General features: G+C 44.5%; 1 protein-coding gene and 1 pseudogene across 1 annotated transcript; both read left to right on the top strand.

The window, feature by feature from the left end:
• The first annotated feature begins 1,587 nt into the window (after window positions 1-1,587).
• Window positions 1,588-25,209, top strand: part of LOC106611104 (RNA helicase aquarius-like) — a 59,926-nt pseudogene continuing 36,304 nt past the window's right edge.
• LOC106611113 (RNA helicase aquarius) lies at window positions 8,781-24,229 on the top strand. The gene is made up of 5 exons (XM_014210980.2): window positions 8,781-8,908; window positions 9,361-9,533; window positions 9,678-9,746; window positions 11,180-11,348; window positions 23,779-24,229. The coding sequence occupies exons 2-5, from the start codon at window positions 9,531-9,533 to the stop codon at window positions 23,814-23,816; spliced, it is 279 nt and encodes a 92-aa protein (XP_014066455.1). The 5' UTR covers window positions 8,781-8,908; window positions 9,361-9,530; the 3' UTR covers window positions 23,817-24,229.

Raw genomic sequence — 25,209 nt, 5'->3', positions numbered from 1 at the left:
ACACACACACAGTGGTATGTAGCACAATGGACATGTGCTACTGCACACACACACACACATCTACCTCCCCTAATGAGGGCTGATCTCCCAGCATACATTGCAGTGCCCCAGAGGAGAGACAAACGTACCGGGGTCTTCGTGCACGGCCGGGCCACTTCCTGGCCCCAGCTCTCTCTCTCACACGCACGCACGCACACACACACACACACACACAGGCCATGGTGTCGTCCACAGTTGTTTGCTGAAAACCCTCCTTCGTCTCCCACATCCGCCTCTGTGTTTGAGTGTGTGTGATGGTGGTCATGCGTGTTATGTATGTTATTACCTGAACTGAATGTCTCCCTGTGTTGTCTCTCTCAGGCCCTGTACCCATGGGGAAGGTCCACTCCTGCGTGAGGTTCATCGAGCTCATGATTCACCTGGATGTAAGAAACACGCTATTTATAAGGGAAACTATGGTGTTGTTGTGTTGCATATGTATGAAGTGTACTAGGCAGCCATTTATATAGAATCAACTGAATATCTGCATTCACTGAGCATGCAAAGACACTTTTGAGATTGCTGTACCTACCTATACCTGTACACCTATTTATATCTTGATATGTGTAGAGTATGCAACCTTGAATGATTGTTTTTTGATGATGGTGAGAAAATACAGATTATTTCTAGCATATAAAATTTGAGGTGTAACGTCATGGTGTAGTATGCTTTCTCTGTGGTCTGGTTTGGCTTCATCATGACACGCAGAGAGGATGTCACATAGTCAAGATGGTTCCTTCCCTCTCTGGGCTGCGTGGCCACGGTGCTCCTGTTTCCCCCCGAGGGAGGATCAGATGGATTGATTCTCCCCCTATCCGATGACATGCTATCCTTTTCCTGGCACTGGCAAGGCAAGCTGCCTCCGGAGAAGTCCTTTCCCCCTCAGCAGTATCATTTTACAAAGGGATGGCTGAAATCTCATGCTTCTCTCTGAGATGATGTGATAAGACCCTGTGAATCTCTGTATGGAAAAAGAGATCCTAAATTTTGTGTGTCTGTTAGATTGCGCCATCTGTGACAGGTCTGTGGAGATCAAAGCTGTGGCCATAGATACAGCTTGTCTGTCTTGTTGCGGGAGTAGTATCATATTCAGAGAGGTGAACTCAATAGAAGACATGGCATTTTTTCAATTCAATTTTGCTGTTCTTTTTGTGAGTAGAGGTCACTGTGTAGGCTGTTGTCATTGTTTTTCTCCTTTCCTCTATTTGAAATTTGACCTCCAGCCCTCATCTATGAAAAGCAAAAAAATTGTCCAAACCACCCTGCTGAAATAGACTCTGAATCAATAGGGCCCTATTTATTCTCTGGGCCTCAATGCTGGGAATTCTGGTTTGTAGATGGATTGATCTGATTGACCCCAATTGAACCCAAATTATGCATTTTCTAGTTATAGGTAGGTGAGTGAATATTTACTTAAAAAATAAATAAAAAATGTAAGATCATATTTATTGAGCCTATAGTATTGTATAAGGGCAGCGGTTTCATTGTTTTACCATGATGTGTGGTTCCCTTCTATGTCTGTCCCCAGCCCTGCTCCTAACACGTCGCTGGTTCAACACGGTGCTGGATGACTCCCACCTGGTGGTGATGACTCCCACCTGGTGTCCAGCCTCAGGCAGAGAGAGGAGGAGGGACACCTCTTCTGCCAGTTACTGGACATGCTGTTCTACACTGGCTTTGGGATCAACGACCAGACAGGCAACGCCCTGACAGAGAAGGAGATGACCACGCTCCACTACAACAGAATCACATCACTGCAGGTACATGTATACAGTACTACCCAGGATGGATGGATGAGTTACTCTGTTTTGTTTGGTTGTTTACTTGACCTGTCCACATCACAAATTATTCTATATTATTCAAATCGTTGATAGGCATCAGTTTTGAACATCATTTGCACATTTAAGCATTAAAGATAGGAGAAAGTTTACCTAAGTGTACTGTGTGCACCTGGGAGACATAACCCATGCTGTGAGTTGTACATGTATGAATATGGAACATTCATAATTTAGTGACAGCTTCCAGATGTCATTTACAAGAAAGAATATCAAGTCAAAGTCAGTCCTAGAGAGAATTCTCAATATTTTAGATTTCAGTCTTTCATGCATTTTTACCTCTCAACTTGATATGATCAAATTCATTTAAAGGGAAATATACAGGCTGGTTCATCTGTTCATCCTAATATTCTCTCCATCTGTCCATCTCTCGCTCTTTCCCCTACCTCTCTCTAGCCCCACACAGATGTTGGATTAGTACATTAGGGAAATGAAAAAGGTGCCTGACATCACACGGTCTCTGGGGTGTGTGGGTAAGGAGTTGTTTCCTCATGATCTCTAAATGTTTGCTGTGTCTTGTCTTTCAGAAGGCAGCCTTTGCCCATTTCCCAGAGCTGCAGGACTTTGCCCTGTCCAATGTGGGAGCCGTGGACACACAAGAATCCCTCACCAAACAGTTTGGCCATCTCAGGTAGTGTGTGGGTGGGGAGGGGAGTCATATCTGGGTTTGTGAACCTCAAAAAATATCCATACACATCCTTACCTTTATGCTACCATGATGACTAAAAACGCTGAATTGTCACTGTCGTATCGCTAACATCCCACTGTCGTACTGCTGCCCCCTGACCGCGAATGGCAGGCAGCATGTGAGTCCTTGAATGTGCAGAGTAGTGTGGTACCAGCAAGAGAGATAGACTCGCCTCATTAATTTCAGCGATTTGCAGGGGCTTGAGAATAAACTCTTTGAACAGCTGTATTTGTCAGATCATATTAGCAAGTGGCCTTGCCAACACCCCCCCCCCTCCATCGCTTTCATTGGGCTGGGCCTTGTTATTGTGTGTGTGCTTCCAATCCTTTTCTCCTTTCCTTCTGACCCTGGTCCTAGGTTCTGCTGAGACTCTCTTTCCCCTCTGTGTTATTGTCTCATGGATAAAGCCAGGCTCTGCATTGTCAACGAGCCCCGCCCCTCGGGAAATAATGCTTTTTAGCCTATTCATTGATGGAAATACCAGTTGATGGAAATACATTTTTCTGGTAACGCTTATTGGCCTATAGTTTAATTTGCATAATTTAGTGGAATATATTGTACAGTATATTCGTTATGTATCTTATCACATGCGTACAGCACACAGAGCCTTTGAGCGGAAAATCTGTCAAAGACAGTGTGAGAGCTGCTGCTACATACAGCATCTCAAACAGCAAATGTATAGGCAACGGAAAGCAGGCCTCATCAGCACGTCACACACCACTTTGCAATGAGCTGGAGGCAGTATGCATTTTGAAAACATACACTTAAATTGTTTGAAACCTGAACGTTTATTACATATTATGAGGCATGTCTTACCTTGCTTCAAAGTAGCCTAGCCAAAATCAGACCATTACCGTGGAGGCAATTATTTTATATCAACTTTCTTTCATAGTCCAGTAGCCAAAGGCACAATCCTAGTCATATTAGCAACCCATGCTAGTTGTTGCATATTAGATCTCCCCTCTTCCTAAATTTCTTGCTGATATTTTCGTCTGTCAAATGAAACCGCTCGCATGTGCGGTGTGCTTTGACAATGCCGTTTTCCCGTTAATTGCGTTATGGGACAAACATTTGTGCCTAGCCTACTGCTTTGTGCACATTGCTGCACTTACAGTGCCTTCGGAAACTATTCAGACTTCTTGACTTTTTCTACATTTTGTGACATTACAGCATTATTCTAAAATGAATTAAATAGTTTTTTTCCTTCATCGATCTACACACAATACCCCATAATGCCAAAGCAAAAACTGTTTTTTAGAAATGTTAGCAAATTTATTACAAATAAAAAAATGATATCACAATTACATAAGTATTCAAACCCTTTACTCAGTACTTTGTTGAAGCACCTTCGGCAGCGATTACAGCCTCGAGTCTTCTTGGGTATGATGCTACCAGCTTGGCACACCTATGTTTGAGGAGTTTCTCCCATTTTTCTCTGCAGATCCTCTCAAGCTCTGTCAGGTTGGATGGGGAGCGTCACTGCACAGCTATTTTCAGGTCTCTCCAGAAATGTTCGATCGGGTTCAAGTCCAGGCTCTGGCTGGGCCACTTAAGGACATTCAGAGACTTGTCCCGAAGCCACTCCTGCGTTGTCTTGGCTGTGTGCTTATGGTCATTGTCCTGTTGAAGGGTGAACCCTCACCTCAGGTCCTGAGTGCTCTGGAGCAGGTTTTCATCAAGAATCTCTCTGTACTTTTCTTCATTCATCTTTCCCTCCATCCTGACTAGTGTCCCAGTCCCTGCCACTGAAAAACATCCACACAGCATGATGCTGCCACGACCATTTTTTTTTTTTACGAGGCAAGTCAGTTAAGAACAAATTCTTATATACAATAACAGTGGGTTAACTGCCTTGTTCAGGGGCGAACAACAGATTTTTACTTTGTCAGCTCGGGGAGTCGATCTTGCAACCTTTCGGTTACTAGTCCAATGCTCTAAGCACTAGGCTACCTGCCGCCCCACCATGCTTCTCCATAGGGATGGTGCCAGGTTTCCTCCAGATGTGGCGCTTGGCATTTAGGCCAAAGAGTTCAATCTGGGTTTCATCAGACCAGAGAATCTTGTTTCTCATGGTCTGAGAGTCCTTTGGGTGGCCTTTTGGCAAATTCCAAGTGGACTGTCATCATCTGGCCACTTTATCATAAATGCCTGATCTGTGATCTGTGCCTAGACACAATCCTGTCTCGGAGCTCTATGGACAATTCCTTTGACTTCATGGCTTGGTTTTTGCTCTGACATCCACTGTTAAGGACCTTATTTAGACAGGTATGTGCCTTTCCAAATCATGTTTGATCAATCGAATTTACCACAGGTGGACTCCAAGTTGTAAAAACGTTTCAAGGATGATCATTAAATGCACCTGAGCTCAATTTTGAGTCTCATAGCAAAAGATCTGAATACTTATAAGGTATTTCTGTTTTTTACTTGTAATAAATTTGCAAGCAATACTTAACTTGTTTTTGCTTTGTCATTATGGAGTATTGTGTGTAGATTGATGAGGAAATAGTTTTATTTACTCAATTTTAGAATAAGGCTGTAATGTAGAATAATGTGAAAAGGTTAAGGGGCCTGAGTACTTTCCGAATGCTCTGTGTATTGTGAAGAAATAATAGTTGATCAACATTTTCACCGACGCGTTCTGATTTGTTGGGTCAGACTCATTGATTTTATTTTTTTATGTAGCCTAGGCCTACTGGTTTTATGAATTTGGGATCTATCGTCCCACAACTGTCCCAGAGTTTGTTTGGAATAGGCTATTTCTTTCTCAACTTCCTGACTAATAGAATAGGTAAACTTTTCTGCTATGGGGGATAGTAGATTGACAGACTAGTGATTTTGCTGTTCATTACTAGTCATGTTGGCTGAGGAAAAGTACATGTGGACAGTTATTCTAACTTCTTGAAAGTGGGCATCAGAATTCGGTAAGAAGGACCGTATATCCTTGTATCCTCAAACGGCATGTTCTGTCATTCTGAGCTCGGTGGGTGGACGCCCTAATCAGGTTATGAACCCAATGCATATGGGTCCAGTAAATGTATAAAATGTCCAGTAAATTCAAATGCTACCGGTCAAATGTCCGGCGCCACATTTTCCTAACGGAAACCCTCACAGGCAGGGCATTACACACACACACACACACACACACACACAGTATTTTTCTCTTTCAGTTTTAAGAACTCCTCATTGCGTGTCGTCTGGCTAGAGATTTGGTGGCGATAAAATTACAATTAGGCAGGCTAGTGGGCTCATGGCCCTAGCAAAAAGTAACAGCTCTCAGATCTATCCTGCGTCCAGCCTCATCTCCCTAACAACTCAATGGAAGCAGCTATTTTAGCTTTGTCATGGAGTACAGTACAGCAACGTGACCCATGCCAGTCCCTAGACAGACCAACTGCATGGTCAGCAAAACCCCAGACCCATGTGGTCAAACTAAATATGACATCACGAGTCTGGCCACACTGCTGCTTACAATGACACGTGTCCTGGTCTATCTGAATAGGACTCTCTCTATACCAACCCCTGTCTGTGTCATGGTGGCACATGTCACATCTGTCTGATTAAAACAGCCTTCTATTCAGACAGCAGCCTCTCAACCCTCTGCTTCAGCTCTGAGAAATGGAGATGCGGTTGGATTTTCATAATCCCGTCGCATTGATGCGGACCCAGCCCCTGTACACACCATGCTGACAGTGCAGGACTGCAGTGGCCTTAGTTAGCAGGGCAGAGTAGGAAAACACGAGGACTAGCGTACAGTACATCGCAATGCTTACAAGCACAGGACTGAAGAAAATATATATCTTAGGTGAATGGGACACTTTTCATATTGTCAGATGAAAGGTAGTGACTTGAAATAGGATAATTTTCCTCCAAAAAATATAATCTGCACTGCACGGTAATATATTCTCTTGAAGGTGTATTTCTACCCTTGGGTCTTCATTTCATATATTTATTTCAATAGAAGAGCGTTGCAAAAAATATAACAATGATGCTCAAAGAAAATACATATGAATTGGAAGTTCATAGTTCATAATGTAAAATATGCTGAAGTAGTTTTTTCTCACTACAGTCCCAACACTCTCCACCGGGTGGCCTCGTACCTGTGTCTGTTACCAGAGCTGGCAGAGGGACAGGACACCACCAATGAGAAAGAGGTCCTCCTGGAGCTGCTGGTAGGTGCTGTTACAAAACGGGGAGATGTTGTCCCTAACCGCTGATAGGGGATCAGATATATGTATTTCATCGTTCTAATGCTTAAAATGTGGGGAAGTTTCATCTGATCCTAGATCTATGGTTAGGGATGATGGGAAGGAGACAAGGACAGGATGCTAAGGTAATGAATATTTACATGCCCCCCAAGATGCCCTTAAGAATGAGAGAACCCCTCCTGTATTTACGGCTTGGCTAAACCGAAGCGACGTCAGAATATGTTGGCTTGCGGAACAATAACCGCCCAGAGAGCATAGCATCATAATAGGGTTGGCGTGGCTTATTTAAAATACATTCATTTCTGCTTTTGGAGTGCATACAGTATGCAACCCCCCACACGCACACTACTCTCCGCCCTTGAATTTGCCTTTGAATCCAATTAGGGCTCAACGTTGGTGATAGAGATGGAGTGGGTGAAGTGGAGAAGAGGGAGGTAGAGAGAGACTAATGAGGAAAGAGCAGCAAGGTTTCTCTTATCCTAGGGAAAAACACCACTGTGGATCTGATTTGCTCTCCAAACCCACCCACCCTTAGTCCCTCCTATAAACAAGCATAGAGTGTGTTGTTAACAAGTCTCATCCCCCATAACCCTCCATCACCATGCGACCAGCCCATCCACTGACCTGCTCTGTCCCTACTGCTGTAATTACCCACTTCAAGTCTTCTCTAGGCCTCCTCTCCTCTGCCCGCCACTGAAGCTTTTCCATAATTAGCTGATTAGATTGTTCCCAGAGCCATTGTCAGGGGACTCATGTGCGTGGCACCGGGTTGCCCTGAGCAACCAAAAATCTCCAGATTCCACTTTGGTATTATGCATTATTTGTTTGGTCGCCGGTGCCAGAGGCTTGTAGAGATGTGCTGTGTAGAGATGTGCTGTGTAGAGATGTGCTGTGTAGAGATGTGCTGTGTAGAGATGTGCTGTGTAGCGATGTGCTGTGTAGCGATGTGCTGTGTAGCGATGTGCTGTGTAGCGATGTGCTGTGTAGCGATGTGCTGTGTAGAGCTGCGCTGTGTAGAGCTGTGCAGGAGGGAACAGAGCAGGTCCCACAGACACACTGCAGAGAAAGTCTGTAATTAAACCTGGGGAATGAGAGGATGAGCTGGCCAGAGTGCTACTGAGCTTCTAGCTATCACTGTTCTTGGGGTTATTTACATAATTCCTCAAGCCATGAGCCACCCACTCTTGAATTAATAATGTCCTATTTAGATTACCGATATTGCAGTGGATTTTTTTATCCATCATTATGGAATTTTTGCTTAGTTTTGCAATAACTGTCTGAGATGGGCTCGATGGGTTTTAGTCTAAATTAGGGTTCTACAGTCTTTAGATCTATGTACCTCTCTGCCAGTCCCAGATGAATGACTATGACAAAACCCTGGGTTAGATAGTAACTGGCAGGGAACACGGCGGTGTAACAAGATGGACAACAGTGACAAAACCCTGGGTTAGATAGTAACTGGCAGGAAACACGGCGGTGTAACAAGATGGACAACAGTGACAAAACCCTGGATTAGATAGTAACTGGCAGGGAACACGGCGGTGTAACAAGATGGACGACAGTGACAAAACCCTGGGTTAGATAGTAACTGGCAGGGAACACGCAGTATAACAGGATTAGTTTAGCATGGCGGCTAGTGACTGACTGATCACATATAAGACACAGGGATTATATAGACTTCTGCATCATATTTGGCACACAACCATCATTGATGTTACAACATTTAGGCCCCTGACCTAAATAGCCTGCTGGCTCAGTGAGCCTGCTGGCTCACTGAAGAGATACAAGCCAAACTGTATGAGAGAGATGGTCTCTAATAAAGGGGTTGTCATGACAGACGGTGAAGTAGTGTGATGCAAAACGTCTGACATGATTATTTTACAAAACTTAATTTTTAATACCACTGTCTAGTGAGTGAGGGGAGGGTAAGAGTGGGGCGATGGTGCATTCACCCAATGTCTTTCTTTCTCTCTCTCCAGCTCTATTTCTATCTCTCTTTCTTCACTCTCTCACACTAACAGGTGTCTCGTCATGAGAGACGAATCTCCCAGATCGAGCAACTTAACCAGATGCCTCTTTAGCCAACCGAGGAGATTATCTGGATGAGAACATAGTCCCGAATGAGTACTATTCTGGTGAAGGTGTGTGTGTGTCTGTCTACTGTGTCTCCGCGCAAACTCATCTTGCACACACACACACCCTGCTGTGTTATCCCACACCACAGAGGCAGTGAGCTGGCACCCTCTTAATAGGCAATCCTCTTTAGGCTAGCAGGGGCACCTTCACAGGCTAAAATGCCTACAAGCCCTGTAATCCCATTGAAATCCATGAGCCTATCGATGTCTATAAGGCTATCTTAACTGTTTTAGCCTGCCAAGAGATTACAGGTGTAAATTAGCTTTCTAGTCTACTCTGCCGCTGTTATATCAAAGGGATTGTCCCTGTCACATAGCCACAGAGTTGTTCCTGGTCAGGGAAAACTCAGGGTCCTGTTTATGTTACACTGAAATAGGTAGGTAATAGATCTATACCAATGACATCAATTTCAGAGGATTTCTTAGTCATATCTCTCTGTTTAATCCTTGTGTTCCAGTTTGTCTGTCTCTCCCTAAACGGAGCCTGCAGTTCCTGACCCTCCACGACTGCCTGCTGAGAAACTTCAACCTGTCCCGTCTGGAGTCCACCTACGAGATCAGACATGACGTGGAGGACGTTGTGACTCGCATAAAACCACGGTGAGCAGAGAACACACACCTATAACTGATGGTAAGAAAATGTTCCCACATTTCTGTTTACTTAGACTTTGTAATTTGTGTCTCACTCATAACTCAATTTCTATGACATTTTCAGGCACTCGTAGTATGATAGTGTGGTGTTTGTGGGTTGACCTGCTGTCTTGTCTTCCGTTAGGCAGTCAGAGTGTGGTGTTTGGGGGCCAGCCAGGATGTCTCAGACATCACAGCCTTCTCCATCGTGGAGGTAGCTAAGCCATCGCTGTCAACCTCAATGTACGAGACCACATCAAACATGAGTGGGAAGGCACATGGCTGTGCCATCTCTCTATCCCCTGCTCTCCCTCTCTCTTCTCTACCTTTCAGCATTCCCTCTATATACCATCTAGTTTTCTTTCTTTTGTTTTCCTTTTCTCATGCACTCTGTCTCCCTCCTTCTCTCTTCGTGGATCCCACTCCGTCCCAGTAATAAAGCCTTTATGTCTCCATGAAGTCTGTCCATCCAGACCATCTGTCCAAACCTGCTGTACCTTGACCTGTGATCCCCCTCTAGCCTTGTGTCTGCCTGTAGACGTGTTGTTTCCTACCAGCCCTGATCACTTAGCTTCAGTGTCTTATTTCCTCATCTTCTTCTCCCAGCGGGTGCAGCAGGGCTGCTGTAGATAATGTTAACAGTGTGGTGTCATCCTCCCTGGCATTGATTTACTGTTTTACCATGAACATATCAAACCATACAACACTGGCTGACTGTAGCTACCAAGAGATTATATACACGGAGTGTACAAAACATTAGGAACATCTTCCTAATAATGAATTACACCCCCTTTTGCCCTCAGAACAGCCTCAATTCGTCAGGGCATGGACTACAAGGTGTCATAAACATTCCACAGATAGGCATGTTGACCAATGCTTCCTGCAGTTGTCAAGTTGACTGGATGTCCTTTGGGTGGTGGACCATTCTTGATACACACGGGAAACTGTTGAGCGTGAAAAACCCAGCAGCGTTGCAGTTCTTGACACACTCAAACCGGTGCGCCTGGCACCTACTACCATACCCCATTCAAAGGCACTTCAATCTTTTGTCTTCCCATTCACCATTTAAATGGCATATCCATGTCTCAAGACTTAAAAATCCTTCTTTAACCTGTCTCCTCCACTTCATCTTCAGTGATTGAAGTGGATTTAACAGGTGACATCAATAATGGATCATAGCTTTCACCTAGAGTCACCTGGTCAGTCTGTCATAGAAAGAGCAGGTGTTCCTACTGTTTTTACACTCAGTGTAAGTTCTAGTAAAGAGTAATGCTTCAAAATATAAGCTAGTAAGAGATGTGGAAAATGTTTTGCTCGTCAATTAGTGGATTGATTATTTTTTAAATCTGTAGATTTACTAAAGGAGTCTGTTCTTCAACACAGCGAACCTCCAAGTGCAGGAGGATGGCTCAATGTCAGGATAGTCTAGTGCTACCAGAATCCCCATCCCTTTCTCTCCCTCCTCCACACCTCTTTTACGGGTTCGCATTCTCCTTCTTTTTGTCTTTCAGTTGAGAGGTGTATCATGTGATTCTCCCTGCCTGCCTCCCTCATCACCCCTCTCCTCCTCCCCATTGTATAATTAGAGCTTCATGTTTTAAAGATCAGCCGAGCGCTGACAGGGAGTTTTTGCTCTTTTTCTCCCAGGGCTGCGGAAGCACGACGTTTGCTTTCTGGTCACGGTGTGGCCCAATCTGCCCTACGGCACACGCCTCGACCCGGCGCCAGCCCTTTATGGAGCAGACAGGCCTGGCCTACGTGAGTGGCTGCGAGGTGCAGGGCATGCTGGACGACAAGGACCGCGTCATCGAGGAAGGTAGGCTGGTACACACGTGGACATCTGTACACACACAGGCATACACACACACACACAAAGAATTGCATGCATATACATACATTTCCCACCGTCACACACAGACACCCACACCCCGCCTACACACACTCACAAACTCATGTCACACACCATTCTCCTCATCCTCCTCCGACCCCTAAACCTCCAGCCCTTGAGGTCTAGTGGGGTTGTCATGGTGACACTCAGAGACCTGACCTGTTCGCATTAACGTTCCATTAACCTTAGGGAAACCCATCACACCTGAATGCCTCTGTGTTTTATTTATTTGATTTTACTGTGGTAGAAAGGCATGACAGGCATTTTATATGACGGGCATCTCTAGACTCCAGAATACCTTGACAGCCATAGTCTCAAATCCATCCTATTGAAGCTATGACTGGGCTTGCCATGGTTTATGGCAAATCCCACCGTACCTTCTCCGCTATGTAATCTGGTTTCCGAGCTGGTCATCGGTGCACCTCAGCCACGCTCAATGTCCTAAACGATATCATAACTGCCATCGATAAAAGATAAAAGTACTGTGCAGCCGTCTTCATCGACCTGGCCAAGGCTTTCGACTCTGTCAATCACCGCATTCTTATTGGCAGACTCAACAGCCTTGTTTCTCAAATGACTGCCTCGCCTGGTTCACCAACTACTTCTCAGACAGAGTTCAGTGTGTCAAATCGGAGAGCCTGTTGTCTGGACCTCTGGCAGTCTCTATGGGGGTGCCAGAGGGTTCAATTTTCGTGCCGACTCTTTTCTCTGTATACATCAATGATGTTGCTCTTGCTGCTGGTGATTCTCTGATCCACCTCTATGCAGACGACACCATTCTGTATACTTCTGGCCCTTATTTGGACACTGTGTTAACAAACCTCCAGACGAGCTTCAATGCCATATAACGCTCCTTCCTTTGCCTCCAACTGCTCTTAAATGCAAGTAAAACTAAATGCATGCTTTTCAACCAATCGCTGCCCGCACCCGCCCGCCCAGCTAGCAACACTACTTTGGACGGTTCTGACTTAGAATATGTGGACAACTACAAATACCTAGGTGTCTGGTTAGACTGTAAACTCTCCACAGCCTATCTGTAAATAGCCCACCCAAATACCTCATTCCCATATTGTTATATATTTTTTTTGCTCCTTTGCACCCCAGTATCTCTACTTGCACATCTGTCACTCCAGTGTTAATGCTAAATTGTAATTATTTCGCCACTATGGCCTATTTATTGCCTTACCTCCCTAATCTTACTACATTTGCACACACTGTATATAGACTTTTCTATTGTGTTATTGACTGTACGTTTGTTTATCCCATGTGTAACTCTGTGTTTGTGTCGCACTGCTTTGCTTTATCTTGGCCATTTCGCAGTTGTAAATGAGAACTTGGTCTCAACTGGCCTACCTGGTTAAATAAAGGTAAAATAAAAAAAATAATTTCCCCTGTAGTTTGGCTTTCAAATGAGACTTTCAGACATGATATCGCTCAATGTGGATCCCAAGGTCAGTTTTGCATTTCCCCTGCCATTGTAGGTGGGTTAGCTGGTCCTAGATCTGTAGGTGGGTTAGCTGGTCCTTCTGTAGATCTGTATGGGTTAGCTGGTCCTAGATCTGTAGGGGGGGGGGTCAGCTGGTCTTAGATCTGTATGGGTTAGCTGGTCCTAGATCGGTAGGTGGGTTAGCAAGTCTTAGATCTGTAGGGGGTTAGCTGGTCCTAGATCTGTAGGTGGGTTAGCTGGTTCTAGATCTGTAGGTGGGTTAGCTGGTCCTAGATCTGTAGGTGGGTTAGCTGGTTCTAGATCTGTAGGTGGGCTAGCTGGTCCTAGATCTGTAGGTGGGCTAGCTGGTCCTAGATCTGTAGGTGGGCTAGCTGGTCCTAGATCTGTAGGTGGGCTAGCTGGTTCTAGATCTGTAGGTGGGTCTAGCTGGTCCTAGATCTGTAGGTGGGCTAGCTGGTCCTAGATCTGCGCCTACAACAGGCAACTTGTACCCAGAGTCTTCCTCTTCCACCAGAAGAGCTCAGAGACGTTTATTGGAGTGGATATTATATCAGGTTATCCAGACATGGTATCCTAAGTGTTCCTTCCCCCTGTGTGAACATGTGGCAGTGTCTACCTCTACCAAAGCACTATGTCCCCTCGCTTCTCCTCTCCATATTCCCACTTTATAAAAAATGTAGAGAGCGGTCCTAACTGGACCAGGGTGTATGTAGTAATGAGCCTAGCGCTGTTGTCTAGCGCTGTTTAAACTTTGATGCCCACAGGGCCGAGCCAGAGACGATCATGTCACCTGTATCTCCAGGCGCTTTGTGTGAAGTGGCACCATCATTTCGATGTATTTATTCATCCTCCATTTACTCAGCAACCCCATTGAGATTTAAAAGCTATTAAATAAGGGGGCTTTTTGGCCTGGCCAAACTTGTTATAAGCTGTGAAACTAGGTAAAGTAAAGCTAGAATGAGCTCAAAGATACAAACACCTCAATCTGATTTTGGATACATTTCTCTACTGGTTACCTGCCTGGCTACCTGCCTGCCTGACTATCTGCCTGGCTACCTACACACCTGCCTCGCTGCCTGCCTACTTACCTGCCTGGCAACCTGCCTGGCTACCTGCCTGCCTGGCTACCTGCCTGCTTAGCTCTTCACAGACACCTGTCCTCAGCCCTTTATCCCAGTGGGTTTAGTGCCCTTCTTCAACCCACTCATCCGTCAATCGCACCACACTCGTTTTAGTAGAGCGGATTTAAAGGAAATGCATGGGACAGGAGCCACCTGGCTTGAGTTTCACCACCAGGGCACTGCACAATGGCATCATGCGAGAACCCCATTTTAAATGTTTGTGAAACGCGATACTCACACACAGGCGCATCAGATGCTGCTAATGGGAATCAGTCTAAAGCCTCTGGCCTATGTGTGTGAGAGGCATGAGAATGTAATGCGTCTTGGTGCTGAGATGGGAGATGAGTTGCCTGGACCAGGATTTCAGAGCTTAGCTGTCTTGGGGACCAGGGAAGATGCCCTGGCATTTATGAAATTAGAGGCATACGATGTCTTCTAAAATGGGCTGGCCAATGTAGCTAATGTTTTTTGGGGGGGTCTGGCCAATGTAGCTAATGTTTCTCTAATTAATTTTGTCTCTCTTGCTCCCTCTTTTGCACTCTCTATCACTCTCTGTATGTTCGTGTCCTTGGTTGTTACATAAGCAGTGAACATTCCCAGGCTTATATCCCCACCATACATCATTAGTATCTACTAGTGGTCTATTGGGCAGTATACACTATCTTGAGAATTAATTCAACCTCATTGTATTTATATTCTGGCGTTAGTTGAGTTGCATGTCACACGACCACTAACGGACATAATCCTTTTGACACGTAAATTCAGATAAGCACGCTTGCTTCACCCTCATGTTGGTGCTAGCAAGCAGGCTAGGTAGTGCTATATATCAAATCAAATCAAATTTTATTTGTCACATACACATGGTTAGCAGATGTTAATGCGAGTGTAGCGAAATGCTTGTGCTTCTAGTTCCGACCATGCAGTAGTATCTAACAAGTAATCTAACAATTTCATAACAACTACCTTATACACACAAGTGTAAAGGAATGAATAAGAATACGTACATAAAAATATATATGGATGAGCGATGGCGGAACGGCATAGGCAAGATGCAGTAGATGGTATAGAGTGCAGTGTATATATACTGCTCAAAAAAATAAAGGGAACACTTAAACAACACAATGTAACTCCAAGTCAATCACACTTCTGTGAAATCAAACTGTCCACTTAGGAAGCAACACTGATTGACAATACATTTCACATGTTGTTGTGCAAATGGAATAGACAACAGGTGGAAATTATAGGCAATTAGCAAGACACCCCCAATAAAGGAGTGGTTCTGCAGGTGGTAACCACAGACCACTTCTCAGTTCCTATGCTTGCTGGCTGATGTTTTGGTCACTTTTGAATTCTGGCGGTGCTTTCACTCTAGTGGTAGCATGAGACGGAGTCTACAACCCACACAAGTGGCTCAGGTAGTGCAGCTCATCCAGGGTGGCACATCAATGCGAGCTGGGCAAGAAGGTTTGCTGTGTTTGTCAGCGTAGTGTCCAGAGCATGGAGGCGCTACCAGGAGACAGGCCAGTACATCAGGAGACGTGGAGGAGGCCGTAGGAGGGCAACAACCCAGCAGCAGGACCGCTACCTCCGCCTTTGTGCAAGGAGGAGCAGGAGGAGCACTGCCAGAGCCCTGCAAAATGACCTCCTGCAGGCCACAAATGTGCATGTGTCTGCTCAAACGGTCAGAAACAGACTCCATGAGGGTGGTATGAGGGCCCGACGTCCACAGGTGGGGGTTGTGCTTACAGCCCAACACCGTGCAGGACGTTTGGCATTTGCCAGAGAACACCAAGATTGGCAAATTCGCCACTGGCGCCCTGTGCTCTTCACAGATGAAAGCAGGTTCACACTGAGCACGTGACAGAGTCTGGAGACGCCGTGGAGAACGTTCTGCTGCCTGCAACATCCTCCAGCATGACCGGTTTGACGGTGGGTCAGTCATGGTGTGGGGTGGCATTTCTTTGTGCGGCCGCACAGCCCTCCATGTGCTCGCCAGAGGTAGCCTGACTGCCATTAGGTACCGAGATGAGAGCCTCAGACCCCTTGTGAGACCATATGCTGGTGTGGTTGGCCCTGGGTTCCTCCTAATGCAAGACAATGCTAGACCTCATGTGGCTGGAGTGTGTCAGCAGTTCCTGCAAGATGAAGGCATTGATGCTATGGACTGGCCCGCCCATTCCCCAGACCTGAATCCAATTGAGCACATCTGGGACATCATGTCTCGCTCCATCCACCAACGCCACGTTGCACCACAGACTGTCCAGGAGTTGGCGGATGCTTTAGTCCAGGTCTGGGAGGAGATCCCTCAGGAGACCATCCGCCACCTCATCAGGAGCATGCCCAGGCGTTGTAGGGAGGTCATACAGGCACATGGAGGCCACACACACTACTGAGCCTCATTTTGACTTGTTTTAAGGACATAACATCAAAGTTGGATCAGCCTGTAGTGTGGTTTTCCACTTTAATTTTGAGTGTGACTCCAAATCCAGACCTCCATGGGTTGATAAATTGGATTTCATTGATTATTTTTGTGTGATTTTGTTGTCAGCACTTTCAACTATGTAAAGAAAAAAGTATTTAATAAGATTATTTCATTCATTCAAATCTAGGATGTGTTATTTTAGTGTTCCCTTTACTTGTTTGAGCAGTGTACATATGAGATGAGTAATGTAGGGTATGTAAACATTATATAAAGTGGCATTGTTTAAAGTGGCAAGTGATACATTTATTACATCCAATTTTTAATTATTAAAGTGGCTAGAGATTTGAGTCAGTATGTTGGCAGCAGCAGCTCAATGTTAGTGATGGCTGTTTAACAGTCTGATGGCCTTGAGTAGAAGCTGTTTTTCAGTCTCTCGGTCCCAGCTTTGATGCACCTGTACTGACCTCGCCTTCTGGTTGATAGTGGGGTGAACAGGCAGTGGCTCGGGTGGTTGTTGTTCTTGATGACCTTGTTGGCCTTCCTGTGATATCGGGTGGTGTAGTTGTCCGGTAGTTTGCCCCCGGTGACGCTTTGTGCAGACCTCACTACCCTCTGGAGAGCCTTATGGTTATGGGCGGCGCAGTTGCCATACCAGGCAGTGATACAGCCTGACAGGATGCTCTCAATTGTGCATCTGTAAAAGTTGAGTGTTTTTGGTGACAATCCAAATTTCTTCAGCCTCCTGAGGTTGAAGAGGCACTGCTGCTGCGCCTTCTTCACCACACTGTCTGTGTGGGTGGACCATTTCAGTTTGTCTGTGATGTGTAAGCCGAGGAACTTAAAACTTTCCACCTTCTCCACTACTGTCCCGTCGATGTGGATAGGGGGCTGCTCCCTCTGCTGTTTCCTGAAGTCCACGATCATCTCCTTTGTTTTGTTGGCATTGAGTGTGAGGTTATTTTCCTGACACCACACTCCGAGGGCCCTCACCTCCTCCCTGCAGGCCGTCTCGTCATTGTTGGTAATCAAGCCTACCACTGTAGTGTCGTCTGCAAACTTGATGATTGAGTTGGAGGCGTGCATGGCCACTCAGTCATGGGTGAACAGGGAGTACAGGAGAGGGCTGAGAACACACACTTGTGGGGCCCCAGTGTTGAGGATCAGTGGGGTGGAGATGTTGTTTCCTACCCTCACCATTTAGGGGCGGCCCGTCAGGAAGTCCAGGATCCAGTTGCACAGGGCGGGGTTGAGACCCAGGGTCTCAAGCTTAATGACGAGTTTGGAGGGTACTATGGTGTTAAATGCTGAGCTGTAGTCGATGAACAGCATTCTTACATAGGTATTCCTCTTGTCCAGATGGATTAGGGCAGTGTGCAGTGTGATTGTGATTGCGTCTTCTGTGGACTTATTGGGGCGGTATTCAAATTGGAGTGGGTCTAGGGTGTCAGGTAGGGTGGAGGTGATATGGTCCTTGACTATTCTCTAAAAGGACTTTGTGATGACAGAAGTGAGTGCTACAGGGTGATAGTCATTTAGCCCATGTTACCTTAGCTTTCTTGGGGACAGGAACAATGGTGGCCCTCTTGAAGCATGTGGGAACAGCAGACTGGGATAAGAATTGATTGAATATGTCCGTAAACACACCAGCTAGCTGGTGTGCGCATGCTCTGAGGATGCGTCTAGGGATGCCGTCTGGGCCGGTAGCCTTGCGAGGGTTAACACGCTTAAATGTTTTACTCACGTTGGCTGCAGTGAAGGAGAGCCCGCAGGTTTTGGTAGCGGGCCGTGTCGGTGGCACTGTATTGTCCTCAAAGCGAGCAAAGTTGTTTAGTTTGTCTGGGAGCAAGACATCGTGGTCCACGACGGGGCTGGTTTTCTTTTTGTAGTCCGTGATTGACTTTAGACCCTGCAACATACCTCTCGTGTCTGAGCCGTTGATTTGCGACTCTACTTTGTCTCTATACTGACGCCTAGTTTGTTTGTTTGCCTTGCTGAGGGAATAGCTACACTGTTTGTATTCGGTCATGTTCCCGGTCGCCTTGCCCTGATTTAAATGCAGTGGTTCGTGCTTTCAGTTTTGCGTGAATGCTGCTGTCAATCCACGGTTTCTGGTTGGGGAAGGTTTTAGTAGTCGCTGTGGGTACAACATCACTGATGCACTTGCTAATAAACACGCTCACCAAATCAGCGTATTCATCAATGTTTTTGTCCGACGCTATGTGGAACGTATCCCAGTCCACGTGATCGAAGCAATCTTGAAGCGTGGAATCTGATTGGTCGGACCAGCGTTGAACAGACCTGAGCACGGGCGTTTCCTGTTTTAGTTTCTGTCTATAGGCTGGGAGCAACAAAATGGAGTCGTGGTCAGATTTTCCGAAGGAGGGCGTGGGAGGGCTTTTTATGCATCACGGAAGTAGTAACAATGTAACAATGATCCAAGGTTTTGGCAGCCCGGGTCGTGCATTTGATATGCTGATAAAATTTAGGGAGCCTTGTTTTCAGATTAGCCTTGTTAACTTCTATGGGCTAGGTGGGATGCTAGCATCATTGTTATTTTATTGTGTTTCTTTTTTTTAATTACTTTAGTTTATTTAGTAAATATTTTCTGAACTCTATTTCTTGAACTGCATTGTTGGTTAACCTGTTATGTCTAGGGGGCAGTATTTTCACGGCTGGATAAAAAACATACCCGATTTAATCTGGTTACCACTCCTACCCAGTAACTAGAATATGCATATACTTATTACATATGGATAGAAAACACTCCAAAGTTTCTAAAACTGTTTGAATGGTGTCTGTGAGTATAACAGAACTCATTTGGCAGGCAAAAATCTGACAAGGTTTCAGGCAGGAAGTGGCCTGTCTGACAAGGTGTCATTCTTCTTGTCTCTGTTTATTGAAGAGTGAGGATCTTAGCTGTCCCGTGACACTTCCTACGGCTGCCATAGGGTCTCAGAAGGCGGTAAAAAGCTGAATCGTGGCTTTGCAGGCTCTGGCTGAAACAAAGTAGCGCGTTTGGGTAGTGGCTGGTTACAGTACTGTGAGACTCAGGCACGTGCCCGCGTCGACCGAAAGCTTTGTTTACTTTCCTCAGTTTAGCTAAAAGGAGATTCCTGGTCGGAATATTATGGCTTTTTTACGAGAAAAATGGCATAAAAATGGATTTTAAACAGCGGTTGACATGCTTCGAAGTACGGTAATGGAATATTTCGATTTTTTTGTCACGAATTGCGCCACGCGACCCTGATTTACCATTTCAGATAGTGTCTGGGACGCACGAACAAAACGCCGCTATTCAGATATAACGATGGGTTATTTTGGACCAAACCAACATTTGTTATTGAAGTAGCAGTCCTGGGAGTGCATTCTGACGAAGACAACAAAAGGTAATGAAACTTTTATAATAGTAAAGCTGATATTGGTGAGTGCTAAACTTGCCGGGTGTCTAAATAACTAGCCCGTGATGCCTGGGCTATGTACTTAGAATATTGCAAAATGTGCTTTCACCAAAAGCTATTTTAAAATCGGACATATCGAGTGCATAGAGGAGGTCTGTATCTATAATTCTTAAAATAATTGTGATGCTTTTTGTGAACGTTTATCGTGAGTAATTTAGTAAAATGTTAGCGAATTCCCGGAAGTTTGCGGGGGTATGCTAGTTCTGAATGTCACATGCTAATGTAAAAAGCTGGTTTTTGATATAAATATGAACTTGATTGAACAAAACATGCATGTATTGTATAACATAATGTCCTAGGGTTGTCATCTGATGAAGATCATCAAAGGTTAGTGTTGCATTTAGCTGTCTTCTAGGTTTTTGTGACATTATATGCTAGCTTGAAAAATGGGTGTCTGATTATTTCTGGCTTGGTACTCTGCTGACATAATCTAATGTTTTGCTTTCGTTGTAAAGCCTTTTTGAAATCGGACAGTGTGGTTAGATAAAGGAGAGTATTATCTTTAAAATGCTGTGAAATAGTCATATGTTTGAAAAATGGAAGTTTTTGTATTTTAGAGGAGTTTGTATTTCGCGCCACGCCCATCATTGGATAATGGAGCAGGTGTTCCGCTAGCGGAACGTCTAGATGTAAGAGGTTAACTTCTATGGGCTACGTGGGATGGCTGCGGGACACAGCCAGTGAAATATCAGGGCGGCAAATTCAAAAACAACAAAATGTCATAATTCAACTTTCTCAAACATACAACTATTTTACACCATTTTAAATATACACTTCTCCTTGATGTAACCACCTTGTCTGACTTCAAAAAGGCTTTACAGCGAAAGCAAAACATTAGATTATGTTAGGAGAGTACATAGACAAAAATAATCACACAGCCATTCTCCAAGCAAGGACATGTGTCAATAAAACCCAAAACACAGCTAAATGAAGCACTAACCTTTGACGATCTTCATCAGATGACACTCCTAGGACATTATGTTACACAATACATGTATGTTTTGTTCGATAAAGTTCATATTTATATCCAAAAACAGCATTTTACATTGGCGCGTGATGTTCAGAAAATGTATTCCCACCAAAACGTCCGATGAATGTGCACATCAATTTACAAAAATACTCATCATAAACGTTGACAAAATATAGAACAATTATTTTAAGAATTATAGATAGACTACCCCTGGATGCAACCGCTGTGTCAGATTTTAAAATAGCTTTACGGAGAAAGCACATTTTTCAATATTCTGAGTACATAGCTCAGCCATCACGGTGAGCTATTCAGACACCCGCCAAGTTCGGGGCAACCTAAACTCAGAATTAGTATTAGAAATATTCTCTTACCTTTGCTGATCTTCGTCAGAATGCACTCCCAGGACTGCTACTTCCACAAGAAATGTTGTTTTTGTCTAAATAATCTATATTTATGTACAAATACCTCCGTTTTGTTTGTGCGTACAGATCACTTATCCAAAGGCATAACGCGCGAGCGTGGAACGAGAGACGAAAAGTCAAAATGTTCCATTACCATACTTAGAAGCATGTCAAACTTTATGGTATTTTTTTACGTAAAATTGCGATAATATTCCAACCGGACAATAGCATATTGTCAAGAAGAAAAAGAAGGAACGGCGTGACCGCGCATATCCAATCCCTTTGTTGCCAGGCAGACCACTCAGTAACTGAGCTCCTATTATCTGCCCAGTGACAGGAAAATGCTCAAACCACTTTCTGAAGGCTTTAGACAGCCAATGGAAGCCTTAGGAAGTGCAACGTCCCCCACAGACACTGTAGCTTCGATAGAGAATCAAAAGAAGAACTACAATTCTGACTTTCCACTTCCTGCTTGGAATTTTCTCAGGTTTTTGCCTGCCATATGAGTTCTGTTATACTCACAGACACCATTCAAACAGTTGTAGAAAATTCAGAGTGTTTTCTATCCAAATCTACTAATAATATGCATATTCTTGTTTCTGGGCCAGAGTAGTAACCTGTTTAAATTGGGTACGTTTTTCATCCGGCTGTGAAAATATTGCCCCCTAGCCCAGACAGGTTAAAATCCCCAGCTACAATAAATGCAGCCTCAGGATATGTGGTTTCCAGTTTACATAGAGTCCAATGTAGTTCTATCAGGGCCGTTGATGTGTCTGCTTGTGGGGGGATATACACGACTGTGATTATAATCGAAGAGAATTCTCTTGGTAGAAAATGCGGTCGGCATTTGATTGTACGGAAAAAAAGGACTTGAGTTCCTGTATGTTGTTATGATCACACCATGTCTCGTTAATCATAAGGCATACACCCCCGCCCTTCTTACCAGAGAGATGTTTGTTTCTGTTGGCACAATGCGTGAAGAACCAGGTGGCTGTACCGACTCTGATAACGTATCCCGAGTGAGCCATGTTTCCGTGAAACAAATTACGTTACAATCTCTGTCTCTCTGGAAGGCAACCCTTGCTCGGATTTTGTCTACCTTGTTGTCAAGAGACTGGACATTGGCGAGTAGTATGCTCGGGAGCACTGCGCGATGCGCCCGCCTACGGAGCATGTCCCAAAGACACCCGTATGCACCTTCTGCGGAGCCGTTGTTTTGGGTCGCCGGCTGGGATCCAATCCATTGTCCTGGGTGGTGGACCAAACAGAGGATCCGCTTCGGGAAAGTCGTATTCCTGGTCAAAATGTTGGTGAGTTGATGTTGCTCTCATATCCAATAGTTCCTCCCGGCTATATGTAATAAAACGTAAGATTTCCTGGGGTAACAATGTAAGAAATAATACATAAAAAAACTAAATACTGCATAGTTTCCTATGAACGCGAAGCGAGGCGGCCATGTCTGTCGGCGCCGGAAGTGTATCAACAGCCAATCCAGTAGGGGCTGAAAACTATAGTGAGCTTCGATTTGGTCAATCACAACATGATGTCGCAGAGTATTGAATAAAGTTCAGCTTATTCCAACTTTGGTCCTTCCCTGTTCAAGTCCCTCACCCATGCGCGCAACGGTCGCATCGCCCAACGGTCCACCCGCCCCAACGGTCCCCCCGCCCACTTTGCGTCCTTCATGAATGCACTTCCATTGTTTCATCACCCCCAATGTTCTATGTGGATCTCTTGTGGAAACGTAGCATAACAGATTCTGCTTTGCATTCCCCCCAAACCATATAATACTGGCTGACTGTAGATACCGAGAGATTATATACACTGAGTGTGTAAAACATTAGAAACCCCTTCCTAATATTGAGTTGCACCCCCTTTTGCCCTCAGAAAAGCCTCAGTTCGTTGGGGCATAGACTACAAGGTGTTGTAAGCATTCCACAGGGGTGCTGGCCCATGCTTCCCGCAGATGTGTCAAGTTGGCTAGATGTCCTTTTGGGAGGTGAACCATTCTTGATATCAACGGGAAACTGTTAAGTGTGAAGAATCCAGCAGTTTTGCTGGCACCTACTACCATACCCTGTTCAAAGGCACTTTGACAACAATATTTTGTTTTGCACATTCACCATCTGAATGGCACACACATACAATCCATGTCTCAAGGCTTAAAAATCCTTCTTTAAACGGTCTTCTCCCCTTCATCTATGCTGATTTTAAGTGGATTTAACAGGTGACATCAATAAGGGATCATAGCTTTCACCTAGTCAGTCTGTCATGGAAAGTGCAGGTGTTCCTAATGTTTTGTACAGTCGGTGTAAGTAGTTCTTCAAAAATGCTTAAAAAAATATTGAATGAGGACTAAAATCAATAGTTTCAAATATTAAACCTTTAAAATGAACAATCATGTCATATTTTTGTTGAATACATTTTTTTTCTACTATCCTATTCCTTCTGGAAATGAACAGGTACAATTTTTGCCTTTGTGTAATCTTTACCATAGTGTACTACAATAAACATTTGTTGTCTCTCTCCTATTCCCCAGGCCTTGACCAGGACGTTCAGAGTGTGGCTGGACCCTAACCAGTACCAGTAGGACATGACCGACAGCATCCAGAACGGCACTGAGGACCCCTATGAGTCCTTCAACATCATCATGAGACGCAAACCCAAGGAGAACAACTTCAAGACTAGTGGGGGGGGGGACTGTATTACTGCACATTAAACATGACCCAGTTTGGTATTTACACTCCCTCTCTCTATATCCCTACCTCCATCCCTTCTTCCTTTTCATACTACCTCTCACCTTCCACCCATCCTTTGCTTCCTCCCTCTTTGCCTTCCCTCATTCCTCCCTTTATTTGAGCACAGCCCCCAGGCCTCCCTGGCTTTTTAATCTGTTGTTATGCCAAACAACACTATATTCCAACTATATCATTAGAATAATCATTCTATTTCTATGATTCCACAGATCACCCATGTGGTTTGAAAATATTGCAAATCAAATCGCAATCGCAGTAAAAAACACACAATTAGATGTTTTGCCCATATCGTGCAGTCCTAACACAAGCTCATTACTGTCATTTCAAAATTACATCAATGCTTTAGGAAATACGTTTTGTTTTACATTTCACAAAATTAAATGAAAAGGAAGATGTTGCTCAAGTATTTGACACACAGGATATCACATAGTTGAACACTCATTAAAATGTGATTGACATGTAGGCAAGTCCCTCTTTTCACATTTGATCAGATTCTGGTACATATTAAAACTTCTTAAGGCTAGGGGGCAGTATTCAGAGGTTTGGATGACTGAGGTGCCCAAAGTAAACTGCCTGTTACTCAGGCCCAGAAGCTAAGCTAGGATATGCATGGTAGTATTGGATAGAGAACATTCTAAAGTTTCTAAAACTGTTAAAATAATCTCTGTGAGTATAACAGAACTGATATGGCAGGCGAAAACCCGAGGACTAACCATCCAGAAAAAAATAATTCAGCCCACCATTGATTCCTATGGCTGTCATTTTTAATATGAAAGCAATACCTCCCAGATTGCAGTTGCTAGGGCTTCCACTAGATGTCAACAGTCTTTAGAAAGAGTTTCAGGCTTGTTTTTGGAAAATGAGCTAGAATCTGTAGTTTTTCTAAGTGGCTCCCATTTTGGCTGTAGTGTTTGTTACGCGTTCCAGGGCGTACTTTGTTGTTTATCTCCGGTAATGACAATAACTATTCTCCGTCTTAAATTTTATAGTTTATTTACGTATTAGGGTACCTGAGGTTTGATTATAAACATTGTTTGAATTGTTTGGAGAAGTTTATTGGTAACGTTTGGGATTCATTTTGTATGCATTTTGAAGGAGGGAAACCGGTGGATTATTGAATGAAGCGCGCCAGCTAAACTGAGTTTTTGGGGATATAAAGAAGAGCTTTATCGAACAAAACGACCATTTGTGATGTAGCTGGGACCTTTTGGAGT

The sequence above is a fragment of the Salmo salar genome, chromosome ssa09 (genome assembly GCF_905237065.1).
Source record: "Salmo salar chromosome ssa09, Ssal_v3.1, whole genome shotgun sequence".
In the NCBI taxonomy this organism is placed as follows: domain Eukaryota; kingdom Metazoa; phylum Chordata; class Actinopteri; order Salmoniformes; family Salmonidae; genus Salmo; species Salmo salar.
The sequence above is the reverse complement of the archived record's forward strand: the minus strand, read 5'-3'. Positions and strand labels throughout refer to the sequence as shown.